Raw genomic sequence first — 26,986 nt, forward strand, 5'->3', positions numbered from 1 at the left:
TAATAGATGGAATATATGTGTATATTTCTTCATAAGTCTGCACATATTTCCTCTCACTTAAAATTGTTATATTGCATTGGCTACATTAACTATAATTTATTTATGCCTAATTTTATTTCTGTGAGGCATAGATAAAAAGAAGAAGAGGCTTACTTTGGTTTGATTGCTAAGTTGGTTTTGGTTACAATTATGACTTATAGTTTAAGTAAATCATGTTTATTACACAAAATCTATATACCTTACCTAGTTCTAGTGAAAGCATTTTCCACCTACTGGCTTTAAGAGTAACATTTTGTAATGGTTTTAGGCATTGATATCAGTAATTCCTGTATTTCCTTGCATAATTCAATTCACATGACAAAAAAAAAGGAAATTTAAAAATCAATCCCATTTACTTCTCAACTTACAAATTATAAATTTTATTGCTTATCTAAACATATTGTAAAACACTTTCTTCTACTTATCTCCATTCGTTCTAAATGCCAATACGTTGTAGTAACTCAACCAATTTGAGGTGTCAAACATTTTTTCCTTCTGTAAACTGACCTGACTCATATCGAAGTTCTGGATGTTCTTGAGGTATGTGGGCAGCTCAGTGAGGAGGGTGTAGAAGCCGAAGTCATACCCCACCGAGCCAGCCATCAGGCCCCAGAAGGGCAGTGAGAGCACAATGTCCTTCACAGGTAGAGACACCACCTGCAGGGAGAGGTGTGTATCCTCTTAATATACATCAGTGTACAGGGTTTTGCATACAGGAAAGGATACCTGATATTTGCATACAGGAAAGGATATTTGCACTGGTCAGGTATTTTTTGGAATCTTAAAAAAATTGTCAATTAAGTTTATATCATAATTCAAGAACTTTAATTTTTTGTAAAAAGTTTATTCATAATATTTTATATTTTGAGCAACATTATATCACATGTTTTTTATGTGATTGACATGATTATGTAATTTGAGGTTCATGATCAATTCTGCTCTGTTGATGCCAGTTATTAAGTGCTCACCTCTGCTCTCTTGATGCTAGTTCCGAAGGACTGAATATGAGCCAACTCCTGCTTGGAGATCCTCGGGTGATGCTCAGGGCGGTCATGGATGAGGAGGAACCAGGCCACACCCCACAGCAGACCCAGACCACCGAACAGATAGAAGGGTGAGGGCCAGCCGTCCAAGAAGCCCGACGAACACAGCCATCCTCCCACAGGCAGACACACCACCGTGCCCAGCGGGAAACCTGCCGACCACAATGTCAGGGGTGTTATAGGTCATGTACTGCCTAATTGAGAATAAATGAATCATGCACAAGTGGTCCATGCAAGGCAGCTGTTATTCCCACACATGCTCAACATGCATTAGAAATAAGGCAGTGGTCCCATGATTTAACGGGAAAAATCATTAAAAAATCATTAAAATATTTATGCTTTTAAATGTTATATCACTATTATTACTTTAATTCAAATGTTGAATGAATTAGGTTGTCTCTTCACCACATGAGTCCTTCAACTGCATCACATAAACCCACCTCACCTGAGATCTCCATCTTCACTATATAAACCACCCTGCTCCTGGCACAAGAACCTGCCTTATTTAGTGACTTATCTAGAGGCGAGGGGTGGCAGACGCACCTGAGAAGACGATAGTGGTGTACATGCTCCTCTCTGTAGGCGGGATCCAGGTAGCCAGCATGGAGTTGACCGCTGGGAACACCACGCCCTGTAAGATACATGTTTCTCTTTCTCAATATATTGTCATCCTTCAGCTAAGGTCATCACCTTAATATATTAAAAATTTACCTCAATTTGCCTGGAGGCCTGGTCGACGACCGGGCCGCGGGGACACTAAGCCCCGGAAGCACCTCAAGGTAGCCTCAAGGTAAGGTAGGTAGGAGGCCACTTATCTCTCTAGTGGCCTCGACAGGGAGACTAAGCTAGTGGGCTGTATCCAATATATTGATATCATCATTAGATTATAGAATTACAAAAATCATGTTTTTATATAGCTGATGCAATCATAAATGAGCCCATCCTCTTGTTTTGGAAGTACTTATAGTAACGATGAGGACCATAGTATATAGACCGACGTACAATGAAATTAGAAGGTAGAAATCTGAACTACTGAGTTGGATAAACCGGAAAACTATTTTTTTCTTGTGTTGCATTGACAAACTAAACTAACCTAACCTTCCTAGGCCTAATACACGATATCTGAGAACTAATATAGTACATATGTGTGCTATACTATTCCTGGGAATATTTATGTTTTTTTTTTTAGCATCATTTATTTTAAAAGAATTCCTAACTAGTCAGTATACTACTGTCTAAAAGCTACATACGAATTCGTGACTATTGACGACCTTCACAATAGGTACTATCTAAGCAGGAGGACGGGTTGTCATAAATACTAGTGTTAAAGCGTAATGGAATAATTATATAGTTAAATTAAACATTATTAATTTATTAGATAAAAGTGTGGTGAAACGTGGCATAGTGTGTCCGTAGAGTGTAACGCTATGTATCACGTGGACTTACTGACATTGCCAGTGCAGGCTACTAAACATATGGCCCTGTATGACTAACCATCCTGCGAAATGGGGACTTTTATTACCGCTGCTGCCTTATTCAATCTTGTGTTGATGATATCCTCAAAATGCTTCCGGAGTCTGCCAGTGCAGACTGCCTATCACATGCCTCTGTATAACTAACCATCCTGTGTGATGGGGATTTTTTAGCATCACCCAGTTAGCTTTTTTGACACACTGTACTCCACTTCATATAGTCTAGAGTAGCTGCACTAATGTAGATGTACCTCATGTATTAATAATAATAATAAAAAAAAAGACTTACTGACATACCGACAGACACTCTCTCTCTCTCCCTCTCTCTTTCATATATATGGCAGCTGCACGAATGCACAGGTACCTAAATGTGTTACTAAAAACAATAATAGTGATCACATGCCCCTGCCTGGTTAACCATCCTGCGAGATGGGGCACCTGTTAATATTTTAACATTTTTAACATCAATAACTAGCTCTTGACAACTTTATAACCCTTCATAAATGTCCAGTAATCTAAGTGCATGTTATTATCCCCCCAAAAAACTCTCCATGGATAACACACACATGACAATTTGACTTTGCGACCATTGGTCTACTCCGCAGCGTATATTCAGCCCTGTTCTCTGGCTTTGCCTGCCACAACGTACAAAATACAAAGTACTAATCTAGCCAGAAATGTACGAACTCACCTAACCTAACCTAAACCTAACCTATCGATGTATAGAAAACATGGATTTTTGTGAGCCGCTGCTTTTGGTAGTACTTTGTAATTTGCTTTAGGGACCACAACGTGCAAAATTAGACGTACTAGTTGAGAGGGCGGGTTGATCAACACAAACGCCGTAAGTACTGGTATTGTACCAGTAAGTATAGTGTACCAATACCAGTAAGGTACTGTACACGTGGTACCGTGAGCCTTGGTACTCGAGCCTTCAGTGAGAGACTATTCAACCACTTCCACCACTCCTCCGTACTACGGTTGACAATTTACATTCAACATAAATCAACTCTGTTTTTCTGGTTGCTATCTGTACCCAGCAAGCTGCCAAGTCTCTCCGATGCCTTCATCTTTGTTCGGTTCACTCGTATGTAAAAATAAAATAAAAAATATTGATTTTGATAACTACGAAGCAATCGCAATTCCTTCCCTGAAAAGTATATTACCTCGGATGAAAAATAATAATTCATCAAAAGGTTACAATATACTGAGTGTGTGTGTGTGTATTTATAATCTGTGCCTGCAAAATCGAACTATTAGCTCTTAGCCCTTTTTTAACCAATCTATTTTTCCTCTACTATATCTACAACATATATTTCTTTGTCTCACACACACACACATATCCAAGAAGCAGCTGTCTTACTTCCAGGTACCTATTAACTGCTAGGTGACCAGTAGCATTAGGGTGAAAGAAACTCTGTCCATTTCCCCCCTCGGCCGGGAATCGAACCCCGGGCCCTTAGGACTACGACACCCGAGCGCTGTCCACTCTGCCACGAGGCCCGGTGTGTGTGTGTGTGTGAGAGAGAGAGAGAGAGAGAGAGAGAGAGAGAGAGAGAGAGAGAGAGAGAGACAGAGACAGAGACAGAGACAGAGAGAGAGAGAGAGAGAGAGAGAGAGAGAGAGAGAGAGAGAGAGAGAGAGAGAGAGAGAGAGAGAGAGAGAGACAGAGAGAGAGAGAGAGACAGAGAGAGAGACAGAGACAGAGACAGAGAGAGAGACAGAGACAGAGAGAGAGACAGAGAGAGAGAGAGACAGAGAGAGAGACAGAGAGACAGAGAGAGAGAGAGAGAGACAGAGAGAGAGAGAGACAGAGAGAGAGACAGAGAGAGAGAGAGAGAGAGAGAGAGAGAGAGAGAGAGAGAGAGAGAGAGAGAGAGAGAGAGAGAGAGAGAGAGACAGAGAGAGAGAGAGAGAGAGAGAGAGAGAGAGAGAGAGAGAGAGAGAGAGAGAGAGAGAGAGAGAGAGAGAGAGAGAGAGAGACAGAGAGAGAGAGAGAGAGAGAGAGACAGAGAGAGAGAGAGACAGAGAGAGAGAGAGACAGAGAGAGAGAGAGACAGAGAGAGAGAGAGAGAGAGAGAGAGAGAGACAGAGACAGAGACAGAGAGAGAGAGAGAGAGAGAGAGAGAGAGAGAGAGAGAGAGAGAGAGAGAGAGAGAGAGAGAGAGAGAGAGAGAGAGAGAGACAGAGACAGAGAGAGAGAGAGAGACAGAGAGAGAGAGAGAGAGAGAGAGAGAGAGAGAGAGAGAGAGAGAGAGAGAGAGAGAGAGAGAGAGAGAGAGAGAGAGAGTGAGCGAGTGAGTGTGTGAGTGTGTGTGTGTGTTGCGTCGTGGCAGACATGAAGGCCGTCTTGCAACCTCCCAGGGAGAGGGAGTGACCTACGTCTGGCAGAGCGCCATAAAACACTGCCAATCATCATAATGATATTAATTGCCCTGTAACCTTCTTCAAATACCAAAGCGAATAAATCAATTTTGATACCGCCATATTATAGCCTCTTGATGAAGTGATTCTAATTCTAACGGAGGTATTTAATTTGTTTTTGGGGGGCGTAAGTATTATTTTTAATGATTAATCGTCATTTATCAATATAGAAATGTTGGCACGAGAGACAGCGGAAGTGGAGAGACCTGGCAATGATGGATTGCGTAAAGGCAGATAAGTAGCGGGAAAACTGCCCACTGCGTCATATGGGAAGTACTTCTCAAGGCTCTTGTGTGGTACCTTAGGAATCCCACAGTCGCAGTAACATTATTGCTCTCCCAGTCCCCGCCACGTGGGATATCTCTCCCAGTCCCTGCCACGTGGGATATCTCTCCCAGTCCCCGCCACGTGGGATATCTCTCCCAGTCGCTGCCACGTGGGATATCTCTCCCAGCCCCTGCCACGTGGGATATCTCTCCCAGTCGCTGCCACGTGGGATATCTTTCCCAGTCCCTGCCACGTGGGATATCTCTCCCAGTCCCTGCCACATGGGATATCTCTCCCAGTCGCTGCCACGTGGGATATCTCTCCCAGTCCCCGCCACGTGGGATATCTCTCCCAGTCCCCGCCACGTGGGATATCTCTCCCAGTCGCTGCCACGTGGGATATCTCTCCCAGTCTCTGCCACGTGGGATATCTCTCCCAGTCCCTGCCACGTGGGATATCTCTCCCAGTCCCTGCCGCGTGGGATATCTCTCCCAATCCCTGCCACGTGAGACATATTGTTGTGTCTTATCTCCCCTTGACGCAATGCATGATTACCAAATCGCTTCCACTCGTATCAATCTACTGATCTAAATCTCCGCACGATAACATATACTAACCCTTACGACACGGTTCCTATTTATGCACATCCCAAACTAATTCACATATATATGTCTAACCTACGCTTTCACATATGTACATACACCGGCTTCTCATCCGAGCTAAATGATTTGATAACTCAATTTAGTGGGGTTTCTCACCTGTACGATGCCTCCGAGGACCCTGACGGCGATGAGGAGTTCGGTGGAGATCCTGGCGCTGACGGGGGTGAGGACGGTGAGGAGGGCGGAGAGGACGATGCCCAGACCGAACACCAACTTGCCGCCCATGTACTCGGCCGCCCGCCCGCCCATGATATTGGTGCAGCAGTAACCCCAGAAGAAGGAGCCCAGGATCACCCCCTGGATGGTCTCGTCCCAGGCGAACTCGCCCTCCTGCAGGAGACCCGTCCAATCAAAAACTATATATTGGTAATAATAATGTAATAATGTTTATTATTTATATAAATCCATCATCTGTGCCCAGCCACCAACAAGCACGCTCATGCCTCAAGACTCATTGACTACGATCAATAATGGTGAAAATCGATAAAAAGAAATTAGAGGAAGAGGAACATAAATACTGCCAGATTTGGGGAGGTCTGGCACCGCTGCTGCCCACACTCTCGTACGGCGAACATGGCGCGTGTGTGTAAAAGAAAATTGGCGCCAATGGAGAGCTGAACTCTGAGACTACTTGTCTTAAAATATAACGTGATTCACAAGATGGCATAGAGAGGAATGAGGAAATCGGGAGACAGTGCAACACGAAAGAAATGGGAAGCAAAAGTGAACATGATATATGAGGGCGTGGACCTATGGACAAGATGGGGACGTTTGGATGGGTGAGGAAAGTGAGGGGGGGGGGCGTCTGTACGAGTGAAGCAGTACCATCTGTATGGTTGTGGATAAAATAAATTAAGAATCAAATCCATGAAAATTCGTCAAGGTTGAAGTGAGCCGTTATGGAGTGGTGCAGGTTTCGTGTTTTCTGTGAAGCCCAACTTTAGGTGTTGCCAAGATACATACAAACTTTTCGTTATAATCCAATCCTACATGCACTTCTTCACTTTCACTTTGTAAATACAGTGCCAATTAATCATTAAGGAAATTCCTTATGCTGGATAGTGTATCCCTTGCTTGAAGTATATGTCGAGTGGTAACTTTCGAGTAAGCTCGAGTACGAAGTATTCGAGCTTACTCGAGTAAGTGCACGCATATTTTCATATTTATTACTGTTCAAACTAGGCAGTAAAGCAAAAAAATAAATAAGGGGGGACGTACCCCACAATAAAATATTTAAAACATCAATCGCTCAGTGATAGATTGTGAGAAAAAACAAATTAGTGTATCAAACGGCCTTGAGACACGAACCTGGTCAAAGACAGCACGCACACCACCATTATGGGAGGGATACCAAGCACCTGAAATTATAATGAAGACTGGTTTGACAAGAGTGTGAAGGCAGGAAACTCACCAAGACGCTGTCCTTGGTGATGCTGGTGGAGGTGTTGACGTCGCCGTGATCCAGGGCGTCGGAGTCCGGGCAGATATTAGAAGCCTCATGTGTGACGTTGGCGTGCTGTTGGTGGCCATTGGAGCCCACCATAGCCACGATAGCGATGGAGAGAACGACCCTCATGGCGTACATGAGAGCGATGCCCACCAAGGCCAGGAAGGCAAATGTGTACCGTACCTGCCAACATCCTCCTGCAAGTATGAACATCACAAAATAGCACAACAATAAAAGTCACAACAGATGGGCTATTGGCCCAAACGAGGCTGCTCCTATCTATCCCAAATGCAAAGCCTATCTATATCCTCCCAAACTCATTCATGTATATGTCTAACCTACGCTTGAAATACTACAGTTATTGATGTTACCTTTTATAACCTGATACTATTTACTAAATCCCTATATAGGCTTTCACTTTTTGTTCCTTTTTGTACGTCAGGAAAAGTAAGTTATATCATTCACCTTACGTCAGGGAAAAGCAGGTGTGTGTGATGTTGCCAGACAAGCCTCGACCAACTTCCTGCCACCAGTGTTGTTGATCATTGCACACACACACACACACACACACACACACACACACACACACACACACACACACACACACACACACACACACACACACACACACACACACACACACACACACACACACACACACACACACACACACACCAGCGTGTATTCATATGTGTGCGTTCGTGTGCACATACCAAATTCACTCATTTATTCATTTAGTATGATTCACCGCGTGTGTGAGTGTAATTTGGACTTACCGTCGCGCTTGTCTTCCGATTGGACGCTATCAGCGTCCAGCTGGAGGGACTTGGTGTGTGGGTTGAGGGGCTCGGCGTGCTCCCTGGGCTGGTGTTCACCAATCATCTCCTCAGTGGGGCTCATCAGCGACGGGTCCACGCGGGTCATCTTACCTGCACGACGCAAACACAGGTTAATGTGCGATGGTAACTGAGCCGTCAAGCTGGTAAACAGTTTCCCCTTTCAGCGCCTCGGAGTGGCGATCCAGAGGGAAAACGCCACCTCAATCAGGAGGATAGAAATAGCCTAAGCTAATCTATCCTTTTGAGATTTCATTGTCTCAATAAACTTATTTGAACTTGCTAGCTAATACCTTTTTTGTTTTGCATCTTGATGCACGGTTTGCAATGATGATTATTTTATTACTGGTCATGTTGAAGTCATGATGATATTTGAATTATTAACATGTAAATCGGTGGCAGGATAATTCCGCACTAGGCTCGCCTCTGCAACTTTGCTTAGCAGTCCGTATGTGAGTCAAGGGCGACTTATTATTTAATTTGCATAGTATATTAAGGTAGTTAATTGTTAATTAGTGTGTGAATATTATGTAATTACATATGCTTGTGCTCCTTTAAGAAATTGTTCATTTTTTAGTTTACATATAATGGATTTAGTATATAGCATGTGATCTCGTGCATATTAATTATTTTGGAGCCACCGTCAGTCCATTGCGTTTGTTTAGATAATAATGATATAATATATCATACATGTCAGAGTTTGAGTCAGCCGTTGAGTTAGACATTTTCCATTTCACTGGTTTCGTCAAAGCTGATGCGATGTTGCCAGGCTGTAATTCCTCCCACACTTGTGTTTAAGTTTCAGGACTATTAACCGCTATATGTGACTAGAGGTTGTTTGAAATATTGTCAAAGAGTTGATTGCATCTTCTGGACTAGCCAATATCCAGTCTTTATTTGTAGAACTCTTATTAGAGAAAGTAATTAACGTAACTCTGGCAGGGTGTTGTCGGTAAGCAAGCATTTCACCAGTCATTTGGCTGTGTGATTTCCTAGAGTGTGGACGGCTGATTCTCAGGGCTGCTATTAACTGGCTAGCTACCTTTCAATCACTATTCAGGTTAGGTTTAATATATCTGGCATGTTGCTAATGATTATTTATTGATACGGTTTTATTGTTTGTGGAGTAATTTTTACTTATAATAGATGTCTTCAGTGTTAAGACTTAACCGCCATTGTTTACAGGGACTGTTTGGCTCAGTATATATTTAGGTAATATTTAGGTGATATTTCATCTCGGGTCGGTCGGAGACCGGGCCGCGGGGCCGTTGATCCCTGGAAGCTAAGCAAGGTAGGTGCTGTATTAGACCTTAGGATGCCTGAATATTGTTTATGTATTATCTGCAACTAATGTATGGGCACCCAGTGAAACAACTGTATACTGCTGACTTTGGTGCAGTGCTATTGTTAGTATTCATCTCCGACTCTGGCATATAGAGTGACTGGGGCGCTGTAACGTGTTAGAACTGTTGAATTTAGTCTGCATTTACTGCTAAATTTTAGTGGCTGTTTCCGTTATCCAACAGTTTCGTGTACACAGGTCATCCAATATTTGTCAATGGAGGCTCTCCACTAGCTAGGGGGATAGTGGGAGGCTCTCCACTAGCTAGGGGGATAGTGGGAGGCTCTCCACTAGCTAGGGGGATAGTAGGAGGCTCTCCACCAGCTAGGGGGATAGTGGGAGGCTCTCCACTAGCTAGGGGGATAGTGGGAGGCTCTCCACTAGCTAGGGGGATAGTGGGAGGCTCTCCACCAGCTAGGGGGATAGTGGGAGGCTCTCCACTAGCTAGGGGGAAAGTAGGAGGCTCTCCACTAGCTAGGGGGATAGTGGGAGGCTCTCCACCAGCTAGGGGGATAGTAGGAGGCTCTCCACTAGCTAGGGGGATAGTGGGAGGCTCTCCACCAGCTAGGGGGATAGTGGGAGGCTCTCCACCAGCTGGGGGGGGGGGTCGAGAACACCTCCACCACCCCCCAACACGGCACTTAAAGCTGGCTCACCACTCGGTGAAGTTGCTGGTGCATCCTAGCAAACACTTCCCCTGTACCCTAGTCTGTTGTCAGGATGGTCTTTGGTTACAGTTTGACCACAAGACGAGCTTATTAGGCAGCGTTACTCATCCTATAAACGAACATACTGCCATAGCGTCATCCACGACCCTTCCCCAAATAGGAAGAAAATCCGTTTCTATACCCATTCCTATATGCGCCTAACAGCTGGGTGGAGAGCGCTTGGGATTCGTAGTCCTGAGGTTCCGGATTCGATCCCCGGTGGAGGCGGAGACAAATGGGCAAAATGTTTCTTTCACCCTGATGCCCCTGTTACCTAGCAGTAAATAGGTACCTTTGAGTTAGACAGCTGCTACGGGCTGCTTCCTGGGGGTGGAGGCCTGGTCGAAGGACCGGGCAGCGGGGACACTAAGCCCCGAAATCATCTCAATATAACCAAGAGCCTGTCACTTGTACCCAGACTCAACTAGGACTCACTGAACTACCTCAAGCGGACAGATTGTCAAACAAGGAGGTTCAATTTGTCGTCAATGATATTTGTAAATTACTCGGACGCGGACATTACTCATTTGTCCTGTCAAAGCAGGAGAGATTTCTTAAATAGAGGAAATACAGAGAACATATACGACATTCACAGACACGATAAAGCACCTAAATTTTTGGGACCATCTTAAAGCTCACTAATGTGGGTAAGTAAGGAGACGAGGGAGTATCACGTACATGGAAGATGCTGTTAGTCCAGATTCCAAATTTGTGCAGTAAAGAGAGAACACACTGGAACAAAAGATATGGTAGGAAATGCAAAATAGCCCCACGTGTTAGTGACTAGCATAACCATAACTGGAATTTGAAATAACCCTCGTAATTTTCATAATAGCGATAAGCTTAAGCCATTACTTGCATGACATGTCGTAGCCACATTTAGTATCTTGCGTATACACATGTCGTAAGTGTAACTAACGAGAGCAAGCCATGTGCAGCATTGCCGTGAGTCTTGTGTGTAGTACTTATTTTGAGTGTGAAAATATTCCTTATTATATTTAATTATGATTATATTCAAGTTAATGACTTCCTGAGCTGAGGGAAGATTTTTCTTTTTTGGCAGGGAAAATGCCCTAAGCCTTTGGCTGACACTAAAGCTCTGTCGAGTGGACCTAGTGGATAGCTGCGGCCTCACGCGTGGGGGTCCAGGGGTCCACACGGGAATGGAATGTTTATTTCCACATTCACTGAAATACATGAGAACAAATATAAATTGTCATCCACACTTCCGTGGATTGATTGAGGAAGCCACCCAAGAGGTGTGCGGCACGGGCATGAATAACTCGTAAGTGGCAGATTTTTACGGGCTGTCTAACTCCCAGGTACCTATTTACTGCTAGGTAACAGGGGCATTCAGGGTGAAAGAAACTTTGCCCTTTTGTTTCTGCCTGGTCCGGGAATCGAACCCGAGCCACAGAATTACGAGTCCTGCGCGCTGTCCACTCAGCTACCAGACCCCCATCTCTGTATAGTCTGCCCTTTGCATGAAATCTGATTCGTTTTAATTAATTTCAAGTCCCAATATTCTACCTACGTACGTGTATTGGCGGGTGAGAGGGAAAGTGGATTGGCGCGGAGGAAGGAGAGTAGTGCGCGTGTGGGAAGGGGAGGGTGAGGGAGGGAGGGAAGGATAGGGTGAGGGTGAGGGAGGGAGGGAGGAGGGGAAGGGTGATGGAGGACGGCCGGCTCAGCCAGTCCGGTGTACACTGGATATATCTGCCTGAGGGAGCCGGTGCTTGCTCTGCTGGCGGCCGGACTCGCCTAGCTGTTACTTATGTAAATGTACTGTTCTAGATGGATTTTCTTGAATATACTCAATTGTGCTCCCCAAAACGCTCTGTGTATTTAGTGGCTTTATGTATTGTACTTCGCCTACTTACAAATTCTCCGCTGTTCGTGTATTAGTGTATGTTCTCGTGCATAAATATATTATTATTATTATTACAGTATATACTTCCCTGGATGTACATATGTGGACGTACTCATACATGTATTCACATAAACATACTCGTCTAATTTATACCCATTAAGGTGTGTTCCTCCTACAAACACATACCTAGACGTGCTTGCAGGGTTCAACTCCAGCTCCTGGCCTAGTTTGTCGACCATTTTATAGTTCAATGCAGACATACTCATTTTCCTTAACATATTTACATATGATTTCGTATAGTTTCTGAATATATTTCCAGTCCTATTTTTGCATCGTCAGCAAATGTTGCTGTTCAATCCTGTGACAATATCGTCTATATTTATGATAAGCCCCATACAATGGTTTCCCACTCTGACTTAATTTATGCTAATTTTTAGTTTCAAACGTGGGTTGGACATGCATATGAGTGGGATAGGGTGGTTATAAATAGGAGCTGCCTCGTGTGGGCCAATAGGCCTTCTGCAGTTACCTTGTTATTATGTTCCTTTTCTTAGAAATGACCAAGCCCTAATCCCATCTTAGATAACCCCCACACAATACCTTGTGCCTCTTAACTTTCCATCGAGCATCTCGTGAAACACACTTATACCTCCTGGAAGAGCTATCAGAAATATCAGAAACAAGATAGATCTGAGTACAGAACCCTGTGGGACTCCGCTGGTGACATCACGCCAGTCTGTTACCTGACCAGATGGGGGCTAGAAATAGCCTAAGCTACTCTATCCCTTTGAGATGTATTTCTTTCTTGTCTCAATAAGCATACTTGAACTTGAACCTGACCAGAGCCAAAGCTCAGCCCCCGCAAGCACAACTAGGTGACTACATTACCAGCTCTACTGACGATATATGAACGGGAGGGATAAAAACCATATATTATTAATCTAAAATATAAAAATATTTGAATTAAACTACAGAAGGCCTATCTATTGGCCCATACCAGAGATGTAATGGTTCGTTAGAAGCTTTGTATAGGAAACTGCCAGGAGACTAATGTATATATAAGTATTATAAGAGTATTTCTTATAAGTTCTTATTATTTTTAAAGAGTGCCAAGTGTGTGGGGTATTGAGCTATACGGACAACAGGTATTATCCCAGGACAACGGATATTACCGAAACGGATAACGGGTACTGACCCAAGGCAACGGCTATTGACAAGTAATACAAAAATTTAATATAGGTTTGACATATATATGAATGAATAGTAGGTTGGACATGTATATGAATGAGATTGCGTGGATAAAAATAGGAGCTGCCTCGTATTGGCCTTCTGCAGTCAACTTCATTCTTATATACAGTAAATATATATATATATATATATATATATATATATATATATATATATATATATATAAGGCAAGTTTTAACATGGGCTGAAAGCAGTATATATTTGGCGGGAAACTCGTATAGCGTTTTGGCGGGAAGTTACAGAAATTAATCCGAGATGTGGTTGTGTTATCGACCTCCTTATTGAGTGGCGCTCGAGTTCTTATCACAGGCCGGTCTAAGTTATACTTGACGTGAAAGATACGTGCTCTCTCTATTTCACTCAAGATGTGATAGAGGCATCAATAAGCTTGAGCAAGAAGTGCACTTTATTGTCAACCCACAGTTAAAGAGTTGCTACTCGAAGTGTACCTACACTGTGCTGGTGTCAGACTGTGGTGGCGTCACACTGTACTGGTGTCAGACTGTACTGACGTCAGACTGTACTGGCGTCAGACTGTACTGACGTCAGACTGTACTGGCGTCAGACTGTACTGACGTCAGACTGTACTGACGTCAGACTGTACTGGCGTCAGACTGTACTGACGTCAGACTGTACTGGCGTCAGACTGTACTGACGTCAGACTGTACTGACGCCAGACCGCGCTGGCGTCACACCGTGCTCTCTCATCTTCACTCCTGGCAGGTGTAGCACTTCAGTAGCCTAATGTTTACACTTGAACCCAGCACTAACCTTGACTGAAAAACCCCCCGCAGCAACAGCAACAACCTCCTGGCTATTTCCCAAGGGAGCGTCGTTCTCAAGACAGTAGACTGAGAGCCGAGCCTTGGATTTAACCCAACACCTCGGATCGCCTCACAGGCAAAATTCTTAATAAAGTCTTGCACGAATGGCTGCTATTGGAAGATGCCAGAGTGCTCGTGTCCCCCTCAAGTCTTATTAGGAGAAAGGACAAAATCATAATACGCCATTAAGGCCCATTGGTTCATGCAATTATATTTCCAAGCCAGTATTCACCCAGGTTTATTTTGTTAAACTTGCACAGTTTGCATCCACTGTTGCCTTGCTGTAATTTGTGTTAATATATTTAGCACGAAGTTAATCTCTTCCCCCCCCCCCTTTGGAATAACATTTGTTCCATTTGTTTTCTTCAATCATGTCACCACTTTGTCGTGCCTTTATTAAGGATGTAAAGTAAGCTTTCTTAATCTCTTGTCTTAAAAGGCTTCTAATACCCGAGATTGCCTTTGTTAGCCTCTGTAGACCTAGAAAAAAATGGGTTCATTCTAGTATGAACAAAACTGATCTAAATGGGACCCGAAAAAGGGCAAGATAAAGCTGAAAAATAACATTAGTCCCATTAGGTGAAGAATAACATTAGAGGGCCCATTACTAAACACTTAAGTTATGATTCTTAGTATTCTCGTTGCCTTGTTGTGAAGAGCTAAACACTGATATGTTTAAGATCCTTAAATCACTCAGTAGGCGGGGTCAGGGAGCTAGACCTCACTCCCCTGGTCCTCTGATAGATAACCCTGGAAACACAAACCGAATCTGTCTCTATTTTCCGCTTGTTACAACTTGTAATAAAGTTGTTACATCTTGGCTTAACGTGTTTATGACGTATTAGAACGTTGTTACAACTTGCTATATTGGTTGTTATAACTGGTTAGGAAGTGTTAAAACTTGTTCGAACGTTGTACCAACGTCGTAGTTTCGGTGTGTGGCGGGAAGCACTCTGACCAGCCAGCAAGTACACCCATGACCGTATTCCTCCTTTCCCCCCCCCCCCCCATCACACTCGTTCAGTGCATGAGGATTAAACGATCATTTCCCGCCCGTGACGGTCCGTGGTGCGTCCTTACCCCGTCACACGTACACTGTCTATGCGCTTCTATAATAGCACAAGCATCTCATAATAGCAATGTGAGCATGTGTGACCCCTCAACATGGGTATGAACATGAATGACTCATAACAGTGAGGCAGCATGGGTTGCCTCATGGCGTTACTCATGAGTGAGAGCACCAGGTTCCCCCGCACTATGGTACTCACGTCAGTCTGGACCTCTTGTACAGTTCACCAGCTTGTTCACTTCCACCTGTGGACACGTAACTTACTCTACATTGAAACCTGTTCACCTATGTTCCTGACTATAACATCTGGTAAAGAACACATGTTGATCACAGCTGCGTCTGGGTGTAAGTGATAGGTTGAACACCCCAGCTGCGTCTGGGTACAAGTGACAGGTTGAACACCCCAGCTGCGTCTGGGTACAAGTTACAGGATGAACACCCCAGCTGCGTCTGGGTACAAGTTACAGGATGAACACCCTAGCTGCGTCTGGGTACAAGTTACAGGATGAACACCCCAGCTGCGTCTGGGTACAAGTTACAGGATGAACACCCCAGCTGCGTCTGGGTACAAGTTACAGGATGAACACCCCAGCTGCGTCTGGGTACAAGTGACAGGATGAACACCCCAGCTGCGTCTGGGTACAAGTGACAGGATGAACAACCCCAGCTGCGTCTGGGTACAAGTGACAGGATGAACACCCCAGCTGCCTCTGGGTACAAGTGATGTGTCCGCACATATGTGTGGGGATGTGTGTATACACAATGTCCTCAGTCTGCCGCGCAAAATAGCTTTTTAACTCCAAGGTACCTATTTACTGATTGGTGAACACCGGCATCAGGTGAAATTGTGTCCATTTGGCTCTGCCTTACCCTGGAATCGAACCTGAGCCCTTAGGACTACGACTCCCGAGCGTTGTATTCACCTAGTTGTGCTTGCAGGGGTTGAGCTCTGACTCCTTCGACCTGCCTCTCAACTGTCAATCAAATGATTTTATTTATTTTTTATTTTTTATTTTTTATTTTTTACACACACACACACACACACACACACACACACACACACACACACACACACACACACACACACACACACAAGACGGCGAATGTGGTCCCAATATACAAAAAGGGCGACAGACAAGAGGCACTGAACTACAGGCCAGTGTCCTTGACTTGTATACCATGCAAGGTGATGGAGAAGATCGTGAGAAAAAACCTGGTAACACATCTGGAGAAAAGGGACTTCGTGACAAATCGCCAACATGGATTCAGGGAGGGTAAATCTTGCCTTACAGGCTTGATAGAATTCTACGATCAGGTGACACAGATTAAGCAAGAAAGAGAGGGCTGGGCGGACTGCATTTTCTTGGATTGTCGGAAAGCCTTTGACACAGTACCGCATAAGAGGCTGGTACATAAGCTGGAGAGACAGGCAGGTGTAGCTGGTAAGGTGCTCCAGTGGATAAGGGAGTATCTAAGCAATAGGAAGCAGAGAGTTACGGTGAGGGGTGAGACCTCCGATTGGCGTGAAGTCACCAGTGGAGTCCCACAGGGCTCTGTACTCGGTCCTATCTTGTTTCTGATATATGTAAATGATCTCCCGGAGGGTATCGATTCATTTCTCTCAATGTTTGCGGACGATGCTAAAATTATGAGAAGGATTAAAACAGAAGAGGACTGTTTGAGGCTTCAAGAAGACCTAGACAAGCTGAAGGAATGGTCGAACAAATGGTTGTTAGAGTTTAACCCAACCAAATGTAATGTAATGAAGATAGGTGTAGGGAGCAGGAGGCCAGATACAAGGTATCATCTGGGAGAGGAAATTCTTCAGGAGTCAGAGAAGGAAAAAGACTTGGGGGTTGATATCACGCCAGACCTATCTCCTGCAGCACATATCAAGCGGATAACATCAGCGGCATATGCCAGGCTGGCCAACATACGAACGGCATTCAGAAACTTGTGTAAAGAATCATTCAGAACTTTGTATACCACATATGTCAGGCCAATCCTGGAGTATGCAGCCCCAGCATGGAGTCCATATCTAGTCAAGGATAAGACTAAACTGGAAAAGGTTCAAAGGTTTGCCACCAGACTAGTACCCGTGCTGAGAGGTATGAGCTACGAGGAGAGACTACGGGAATTAAACCTCACTTCGCTGGAAGACAGAAGAGTTAGGGGGGACATGATCACCACATTCAAGCTTCTGAAGGGGATTGATAGGGTAGATAAAGACAGTCTATTTAACACAAGGGGAACACGCACAAGGGGACACAGGTGGAAACTGAGTGCCCAAATGAGCCACAGAGATATTAGAAAGAACTTTTTTAGTGTCAGAGTGGTTGACAAATGGAATGCATTAGGGGGTGATGTGGTGGAGGCTGACTCCATACACAGTTTCAAGTGTAGATATGACAGAGCCCGATAGGCTCATGAATCTGTACACCTGTTGATTGACGGTTGAGAGGCGGGACCAAAGAGCCAGAGCTCAACCCCCGCAAACACAACTAGGTGAGTACAACTAGGTGAGTACACACACACACACAGGAAGCAGCCCGTAGTAGCTGTCTAACTCCCAGGTACCTGTTTACTGTTAGGTGAACAGACATCAAGGTGAAAGAAACTACCAATTTATTTCCGCTATCGCCGGGGATTGATCCTCGGGCCCTAGGATTACGAGTCCCGAGCGCTGTCCACTCAGCTGTAAGGTTATCTTGAGGTGATTTCGGGGCTTTTAGTGTCCCCGCGGCCCGGTCCTCGACCAGGCCTCCACCCCCCAGGAAGCAGCCCGTGACAGCTGACTAACACCCAGGTACCTATTTTACTGCTAGGTAACAGGGGCATAGGGTGAAAGAAACTCTGCCCATTGTTTCTCGCCGGCGCCTGGGATCGAACCCAGGACCACAAGATCACAAGTCCAGCGTGCTGTCCGCTCGGCCGACCGGCTCCCTAGGTCGGCCGAGTGTGTGTGCGTGTGATTTAGCTCTTGAATCCCCCGCCACTGTTATCACTAGGGACACACTAGGTACCTAGTGCGTGTGTTCGAGGTTGGAGGCCAGATGCTTCACCCAATTTTTTCAAGTAATTGGTGTTGGGTACGTGCCCAACATGAGCGGTTGTGATTGGTGTCAAAGAAAAGGGCCAAGTGACTGCGCCAACGTCCCCCCCCCCCCTCCCCCCACACACGAAAATCTCAGTACAATATGACTACTATGATTTATTATTTAAATGGGACCAACCTAGCAAAAACAATTATGATACAGTTGTTCAGCTTTAGATATTATGGATTGTGCTGATGGACGAGAGAGAGAGGAGAGAGAGAGAGAAATGAGAGATGAGATGAGAGAGAGAGAGATGAGATGAGATGAGAGAGAGATGAGAGAGATGAGAGAGAGATGAGAGAGAGAGAGATGAGAGAGAGATGAGAGAGAGAGATGAGAGAGAGATGAGAGAGAGATGAGAGAGAGATGAGAGAGAGATGAGAGAGATGAGAGATGAGAGAGAGAGAGAGAGAGAGAGAGAGAGAGAGAGCGGGTCAGGAAGTAGGGCGGGGAGCCCCATGAGCCAGGGGGGACCCGCCTGGGTGTGCTCAAGGACGTTTCCTTATCTCTCACGTCTGGATGCTGCGCTGGATGCTCTGCTTATCTCCGCTCCACTTCTAATTAACATCTCTGATAAACTTGTACTTTTACATCAGTACTAAGCCGCGGGCGTCACTAGACTTATCACCTAGCTCAGAGGAGACATGAAGCCCCCTTCCCAGTGCTTGCTCTTCACCCACACATAGATTAGTTCCTTCATTGTGCACACCCCATCCATACTCAAACCATTCCCTCCCACCCACACACACCCACCTACCCTCCCACATTTCATCCCACACATATATTCTACCCCAAATGCACATATTTTCACTCACACCTACACAGATTCCCACCCACACACACACACTCATATTTCTATATCCATACATTCTTACCCAACCCCTAAAAAGACACATGCCAACCCACCCACTCTGAGCAGTAGTCCATATGACTGATTTCCTCTCTGGCTCCAGCCTGCCATGCTAACACTCTGACTGGTAACGTGTATTTCAATCCCCCACCAATCAAAATGATGGATCGGTGAAATATTATTTCCTGATAAACGCGTCTGATTAAACACTATAGATACTTAATAGTTGAGGAACTAGACACGTCAACTGACCTTCCTCCTGGATAACATCCCACAACGGGTGTTAAGCCCCAGGGTGCCAATTTGCTGGTGGGGTAAACAGAGTCATCAGGTGAAATGAGACCTTGCCCAAATTTCCCCTCTCACCGCGGAAATTGAACCAGCGACCTTTTCTCGCAATCAAAGAATACGCTATGAACAGAAATCACTAATATATATATATATATATATACACACACATAGAGTATACTTACAGGAGAGGCCCAAGACTAGGGTGAGAGAGTGGAGGCAGGTGTGTGAAGGAGCCCTGTAAGAGTGATAGTGCCGGGGTGGGGTGGAGAAGGCTCCTAGAGGAGGCTGTGCTCGCTACCACGGCCACATGTAAACAGCCGCCGGGAGCCGCGTGCTCTCCCACTACTCCTCCTCCTCCACACAACAGCTGCCACACACTCCCATCTACACGCGCGCGCCCACACTCACATATTGACCACACTGCATTCATGCTTCACTCACGCACATTCATGAATAACCACAAACATTATTCACATACAAGTTCTGTATGTATATATATCGTAGCAAAGTAATAAGCTTTACTTTGAACATGACATACGTAGAGACGGGAGCCTAATATTTTAATTTGAATATTCTGTATCTTAATTTTTAATTAGAACAAATTAAAAAACAAAAATACGTTCTTCAATAAATTGTTTATAGTGGTGAAGGAGGTGGTGGTGGCTATCTCTGGCGTTGTGTAGGTGTATCGACCTGCGCACACAGGCACGGTTGGCAGGGATACGCGCAGCCCAGGACCGCTCATGACGCAATACTGGCCGCTCCTGTGATCACTAAACTGTTAGGTGTACACCCTTCACGAGGCTGTTAGGTGTACACCCTTCACGAGGCTGTTAGGTGTACACCCCTCACGAGGCTGTTAGGTGTACACCCCTCACGAGGCTGTTAGGTGTACACCCCTCACGAGGCTGTTAGGTGTACACCCTTCACGAGGCTGTTAGGTGTACACCCTTCACGAGGCTGTTAGGTGTACACCCTTCACGAGGCTGTTAGATGTACACCCTTCACGAGGCTGTTAGGTGTACACCCTTCACGAGGCTGTTAGGTGTACACCCTTCACGAGGCTGTTAGGTGTACACCCTTCACGAGGCTGTTAGGTGTACACCCTTCACGAGGCTGTTAGGTGTACACCCTTCACGAGGCTGTTAGGTGTACACCCTTCACGAGGCTGTTAGGTGTACACCCCTCACGAGGCTGTTAGGTGTACACCCTTCACGAGGCTGTTAGGTGTACACCCTTCACGAGGCTGTTAGGTGTACACCCCTCACGAGGCTGTTAGGTGTACACCCCTCACGAGGCTGTTAGGTGTACACCCTTCACGAGGCTGTTAGGTGTACACCCTTCACGAGGCTGTTAGGTGTACACCCCTCACGAGGCTGTTAGGTGTACACCCTTCACGAGGCTGTTAGGTGTACGACTCTCAGCTGTCAATCAACTGGTGTACAGGTTCCTGAGCCTACTGAGCTCTATCATATCTACATTTGAAACTGTGTATGGAGTCAGCCTCCACCACATCACTGCCTAATGCATTCCATTTATTAATTACTATGACACTGAAATAGTTCTTTCTAACGTCCCTGTGGCTCATTTAGGTTTGAAGTTTCCAGCTGTGTCCCCCTTGTGCCAGTACCATATCCGTGCTAAATAGTATGTCCTTATCTACCCTATCAATTCCCATGAGAATTTTGTATGTGGTTATCATGTCTCCCCGAACCCTTCTTTCTTCCAGCGACGTGAGGTGCAATTTAAGCAGCCTTTCCTCGTAACTCATGCCTCTTAGTTCTGGGATTAGTCTGGTGGCATACGTCTGAACCTTCTCCAGCGTTGTCTTATAAGGTATGTTCTCTCACCTGTATTCTCAAGATGGTGGGGGGGGGGACCTGGGCTCACTGTCTACTGTATCGCCACGGGAGTTACGGAACCGCTGCATCTCTCAACCGCCTGTCCTCTCACCTAATACTTCGCATTTGCTACGGAATTGGCCAAATCGATAAAAATTAAAGCGCCGTAATATTGCCATTTTCTATGCATAAGCCTCGATTGGTTAGGTAGGTTGGTTGGGTTTGCACGTTTATGAATAGTCAAAAGTTATATTTTTTACGCTTCATGTTAGAGACACCAGTTGTAGTTTCTACGGAGTGGCTATCTTGAGGTTATCTTGAGGTTATCTTGAGATGATTTCGGGTTTTTTTTTAGTGTCCCCGCGGCCCGGTCCTCGACCAGGCCTCCACCTCCAGGAGGCAGCCCGTGACAGCTGACTAACACCCAGGTACCTATTTTACTGCTAGGTAACAGGGGCATAGGTGAAAGAAACTCTGCCCATTGTTTCTCGCCGGCGCCTGGGATCGAACCTAGGACCACAGGATCGCAAGCCCAGCGTGCTGTCTGCTCGGCCGACCGGCTCCAGTGGCGCATCCAGTGTCGTTGGGTCCGTGAACCCGAGGAATGGGGCCAGACGGAGAGTTGGGGAAGAGTTTGTTTATCTCGTATCTCCCATATCTAGAGGCATGGTGACTCAGCAGCCCGGCCTTGTAAACACAGGTCAAAGTCCATTCCATACACCCGCCAACCCCCCCCCCCTCCCTCTTGTTTATGAATGAAAAACGGTTTACACACGACTCACAACTGATGACGTCCGAACACTTCCGGAAGAAGTGCTTCGCTAACGACTTATGTTCGAACCACAGCGCTGTAAATTCGTCACCCACGTACTACAAACACTAAATAATCGCCAACAGAACCTAAACACCTAACCTATCCAATGCCTAAATATGCGCAATATGGTAATATATAACAATATTAATGTATATTTGAGAAAAATCCTGTTTTGAATGAATAACAAGTTAAAATTGATGACCGCGTCTTTGGGGTTTACCGCTGGATGGAATGGACTTGATCTGAGGACGGGTTGCTCAGAGAACTCCCGTCCACCCTGCAGTGTATTGGTTGGTCTGCCAATAAGGAACTCTCTTCGAGAAGGGATCCTAAATGTAGTCCTCAATGGTGCACAATCTGGAAGCAACTTGTTGTCAGTATACCACAGGGAAGTGTGCCGAGTTCTTTATTGTGGAATATCTTCTTCATCGAGCTGTTACACCCCATTCCTGATCAAGGTACTCAAACCTTTACATATGGAAAAGAATAAATAATAACTGCTATGAGGGTCATTAATGACAGACTTGCAGTAATATCTACCTGGGACAGGCAGTTTTTTTTTCTACCACAGACGTGGCCACACATTTACAATGCTAACCAGCATATATACATTTTCTTCTGTCCTCCATGAACAGGGTTAGAGATGTGTTAAACATATAGTTCAAGAGTTGAACACTCAACCACAGAAGGTGATTCGGTGCTTTTAAAATGCTAAGCTAACCTACATATGTAAATACATAGATACACAGATTTACGTATGCCCTACATAAAGTGTTTGATGTGTCTTTTTTACATAGTGTCATTAATGTACATTCACAAAGGTGAAATGTAATTCTGATGGGTGGGACAGGCAGTGGAAGGTTACCGTTGTGGCTGAAACACACAGGTGATAACAGCGAGACAATGTGAGTCTGCAGCCGGGAGAGGTATCGAGTGGCAAGAACTAGAGTTCAGTGATGAAGTTGACGTCTTGCGGTTGAAGTCTGATTCCTCAATAACCATGAAGGACAAAATGTTGAACCCAGCAAACAAGGCAGCCAAGAAGCTTATAGTCCTTACACTTCGACAGCAGTGGTTGCAAAATCTTGCACAAAGCACAAGTTTGCTCCCAACTAGTGTATGCACCGCTCTCCTAGTTGTTGGCCTGCCCACTATACCTTTGCCAAACTCTGAGCAAGGAAGAGAACCATGTAAGAAGACTCCTCTCTAGTCTTGACCCAGCTTGAGTGCACTGGTCAGTACATAAGGGATTTCAACACTGGAGAGATGTTGATGGCATTATTATGTATAAGGCAAAGGTTCTCATGGTTCCTCATCTGACCCAACGTCATGGACAACTACAAGTTGGCAACCACAACCCAAGGCAGCAATCAGCAGCCTCATGCAGACTGTGTCATTCTCAAGAACATCATTCCATCCGCGATCATTCATTCTTAGACTAATTTTGCATTTGGAACCTATTTGCTGAACAAGTTGATACGTGTTAAATCCAGTCAACCGATCACATGAAGGCTCTGGTACACAGTTCGTCCCAGCTTCATCCAGTAACTAACACGATTTTAACGTAGCATTACATAGCATGTATTCCTAATGGAAACTAGTGAAAAGCTCTTAACATAAATGAGTCTCTAAGGCCAGATGTCAGATAAGCTGATACAGGATAAGAGCTCTTAGCTGACAGTTTCATCAGGAGCATCAGCATTTCTAATGACCCATAGTCTTAGTCAGAAAAAAAGATATGAGAGAGAGGGAGGGGGAGGGAGAGGGAGAGAGAGGGAGAGGTACTCGATTGTGTAACTCCCAACAATCTTGGGAGCGTAGTAGCAAAGTAACCATACAACAGGAGACATAATGTGTACTTAAGTCTTTCTAGACACGAGAAGGCGTAAGATATTTCCAAGCAGATGACACAGTCTAGTGGACGTTATCCTGTTCTGGCGCGCACCTAACATTTATTTCCTCAAAAATAGGGCAAAGAAAGTTTTCAAGGTCGAAGTGCCAGTGTTCTATACCAAGAGGCAGTTAAGATTGCGTCAGCTGCGGCCAGTGCAGACGCCCACCCAAGCTGAGGTGTGCGAGGAAGGTGTGTCAGCGCTGCGCGTGGGAGGTGCGCCAGGGAAGTGCATTGAAGCTGCGCGTGGGAGGTGCGCAAGAAAAGCGCGCGAAAGCTACGCGTGGGAGGCGCGCGAAAGAAGCGCTCATGCAGCTCGTTCTCGCCAGGATTCCCAACGTCGAGAAACCGTCGTACTACAGTAACCTACCAGAGAACCCACGAACAGAAAACGGGACATTCCTCTTCGCGTCCTCTGGTCAACTTCGCCAGCCGCTGCTATTTTCTTGCACGACAATTTTTTTGGCCCAAGGTAAAGTATAGGTCAACATAGGACGTGCTGTGAGGAGGACGAGTTGCTCAGTAGTATGCTGGGGACGTGTGGGCGGCGATGGCGATAATGTTACTTACATAAATGGTCAGTTACTATCTATATATAGTTACTAATATAGTTACTATCATTACCCCCCAGCAGGTAATTACGCTATTAATGAATTATTTACAGGTGTTGACGTACGCCAACATTCATAATAGTGTAGATTGTCCCTGGGTATACAAGGTTATCTTCTCGAGGTTATCTTGAGATGATTTCGGGGCTTAGCGTCCTCGCGGGCCCGGTCCTCGACAAGGCCTTCTTTTTGTTACACACCCCCCAAGAAGCAGCCCATATAGCAGCTGTCTAACTCCCAGGTACCTATTTACTGCTAGATGAACAGGAGCTTAAGGATGAAAGAAACTGTCCATTTGTTTCCGCCTCCACCTGGGATCGAACCCGGACCCTCAGGACTACGAATCCGAACCGCTGTGGTGGTGGTATGTGTATTCACCTAGTTGTGCTTGCGGGGGTTGAGCTCTGCTCTTTCGGCCCGCCTTTCAACTGTCAATCAACTGTTTCTACTACTATTTTTTTCCCCACACCACAAACACACACACACACACACACACCAAAATTACTACATAGCCATATAAGAAGGAAGATGTCGGTAAATGACCAAGTGACAAGACTGAGGAAAACAGAAGGGGCATATACAGAAAGCGACAAGGAAATCTGCGAGGTACTGAATGCAAAATTCCATGGAGTGTTCACAACCGAGCCTGAGCAGCTCCCTTTGTTAGAAGAGATTACCCAAGATGAAAGACTATCAGATATAGAGGTGACAGCAGAGGATGTAATGAAACAGTTGACAACACTGGATGCAAATAAAGCTGTTGGACCAGACAAAGTATCACCGTGGATACTTAAAGAGGCAGCGCAGGCTCTCAGCGTGCCTCTGGCAATGATCTTTAATGAGTCACTTATGTCGGGAGAATTGCCCAGTTGCTGGAAGGAGGCAAATGTCGTACCGATTTTCAAAAAAGGTGATAGGGAGGAGGCACTTAACTACAGACCCGTATCACTGACAAGCATCCCCTGCAAAATACTTGAAAGAATAATTAGGCTAAGACTTGTTGAACACCTGGAGAGCATTGGGTTTGTAAACAAGCACCAACATGGGTTCTGGACAGGGAAATCATGCCTAACAAACCTTTTAGAATTCTATGATAAAGTAACAAGGATAAGGCAGGACAGAGAAGGCTGGGCAGACTGCATATTTCTTGACTGCCAAAAGGCCTTTGATACGGTACCGCACATGAGACTGCTATACAAACTTGAGAGGCAGGCAGGAGTAAGCGGAAAGGCCCTAGTATGGGTGAAGAACTACCTAACAGGAAGGAGCCAGAGGGTAATGGTAAGGGGCGAAAAGTCGGACTGGCGAACAGTAACAAGTGGAGTACCTCAAGGATCGGTGCTGGGACCAATCCTCTTTCTAATTTACGTAAATGATATGTTTACAGGAGTGGAATCATACATGTCAATGTTTGCAGATGACGCAAAATTAATGAGAAGAGTTGTGACAGACGAGGATTGTAGGATCCTCCAAGAGGACTTAAACAGGCTGCAGAGATGGTCAGGGAAATGGCTACTGGAGTTTAACACCAGTAAATGTAAAGTTATGGAAATGGGATCAGGTGACAGGAGACCAAAGGGACAGTACACAATGAAGGGGAACAGCCTACCTGTAACGATTCGAGAAAGAGACCTGGGAGTGGATGTGACACCTAATCTAACTCCTGAGGCACATATAAATAGGATAACGACAGCAGCGTACTCTACACTGGCGAAAATTAGAACTTCATTCAGAAACCTAAATGAGGAAGCTTTTAGGGCACTTTACACTGCCTACGTGAGACCCGTCTTAGAGTATGCCGCGCCATCATGGAGCCCCCACCTGAAGAAACACATAAAGAAACTGGAGAAGGTTCAGAGGTTTGCGACGAGGCTTGTCCCAGAGTTACGAGGGATGGGATATGAAGAGCGGCTGAAGGAACTGAACCTAACGACACTAGAGAAAAGAAGGGAGAGAGGAGATATGATAGGGACATATAAAATACTCAGGGGAATTGACAAAGTGGAAATAGATGAAATGTTCACACGTAATAATAACAGAACGAGGGGACATGGGTGGAAACTGGAAACTCAGATGAGTCACAGAGATGTTAGGAAGTTTTCTTTTAGCGTGAGAGTAGTAGAAAAATGGAATGCACTTGGGGAACAGGTTGTGGAAGCAAATACTATTCATACTTTTAAAACTAGGTATGATAGGGAAATGGGACAGGAGTCATTGCTGTAAACAACCGATAGCTAGAAAGGCGGGATCCAAGAGTCAATGCTCGATCCTGCAAGCACATATAGGCGAGTACATATAGGTGAGTACACCAGGAAGCAGCCCGTGACAGCTGTCTAACTCCCAGGT

At 45.2% G+C, this 26,986-nt stretch overlaps 1 protein-coding gene and 1 long non-coding RNA gene across 3 annotated transcripts in view; one reads left to right on the plus strand and one right to left on the minus strand.

The window, feature by feature from the left end:
- The window catches only part of LOC138366244 (putative inorganic phosphate cotransporter), a 66,250-nt gene that overhangs the window by 4,437 nt on the left and 34,827 nt on the right, over nucleotides 1-26,986 (minus strand). The window contains exons 1-7 of one of the 2 annotated variants that reach the window (XM_069327181.1): nucleotides 19,669-19,823; nucleotides 8,131-8,283; nucleotides 7,319-7,551; nucleotides 6,004-6,237; nucleotides 1,626-1,713; nucleotides 1,008-1,234; nucleotides 547-696 (exon numbers count right to left, since the gene is read on the minus strand). In XM_069327181.1, coding sequence (XP_069183282.1) covers nucleotides 547-696; nucleotides 1,008-1,234; nucleotides 1,626-1,713; nucleotides 6,004-6,237; nucleotides 7,319-7,551; nucleotides 8,131-8,278 — 1,080 coding nt within the window. In that variant the 5' untranslated portion in view covers nucleotides 8,279-8,283; nucleotides 19,669-19,823. Of the gene's footprint in view, nucleotides 1-546; nucleotides 697-1,007; nucleotides 1,235-1,625; nucleotides 1,714-6,003; nucleotides 6,238-7,318; nucleotides 7,552-8,130; nucleotides 8,284-19,668; nucleotides 19,824-26,986 lie in introns of those variants that run through there. The other variant, XM_069327182.1, reaches the window with a different exon arrangement.
- Nucleotides 8,875-26,986, plus strand: part of LOC138366247 (uncharacterized) — a 76,207-nt gene continuing 58,095 nt past the window's right edge. The window contains exons 1-2 of the long non-coding RNA XR_011229113.1: nucleotides 8,875-9,250; nucleotides 21,216-21,322. This is a non-coding gene — a long non-coding RNA (uncharacterized lncRNA). The remainder of the gene's footprint in view (nucleotides 9,251-21,215; nucleotides 21,323-26,986) is intronic.

This window comes from Procambarus clarkii, chromosome 19, assembly GCF_040958095.1.
Source record: "Procambarus clarkii isolate CNS0578487 chromosome 19, FALCON_Pclarkii_2.0, whole genome shotgun sequence".
Lineage (NCBI taxonomy): Eukaryota > Metazoa > Arthropoda > Malacostraca > Decapoda > Cambaridae > Procambarus > Procambarus clarkii.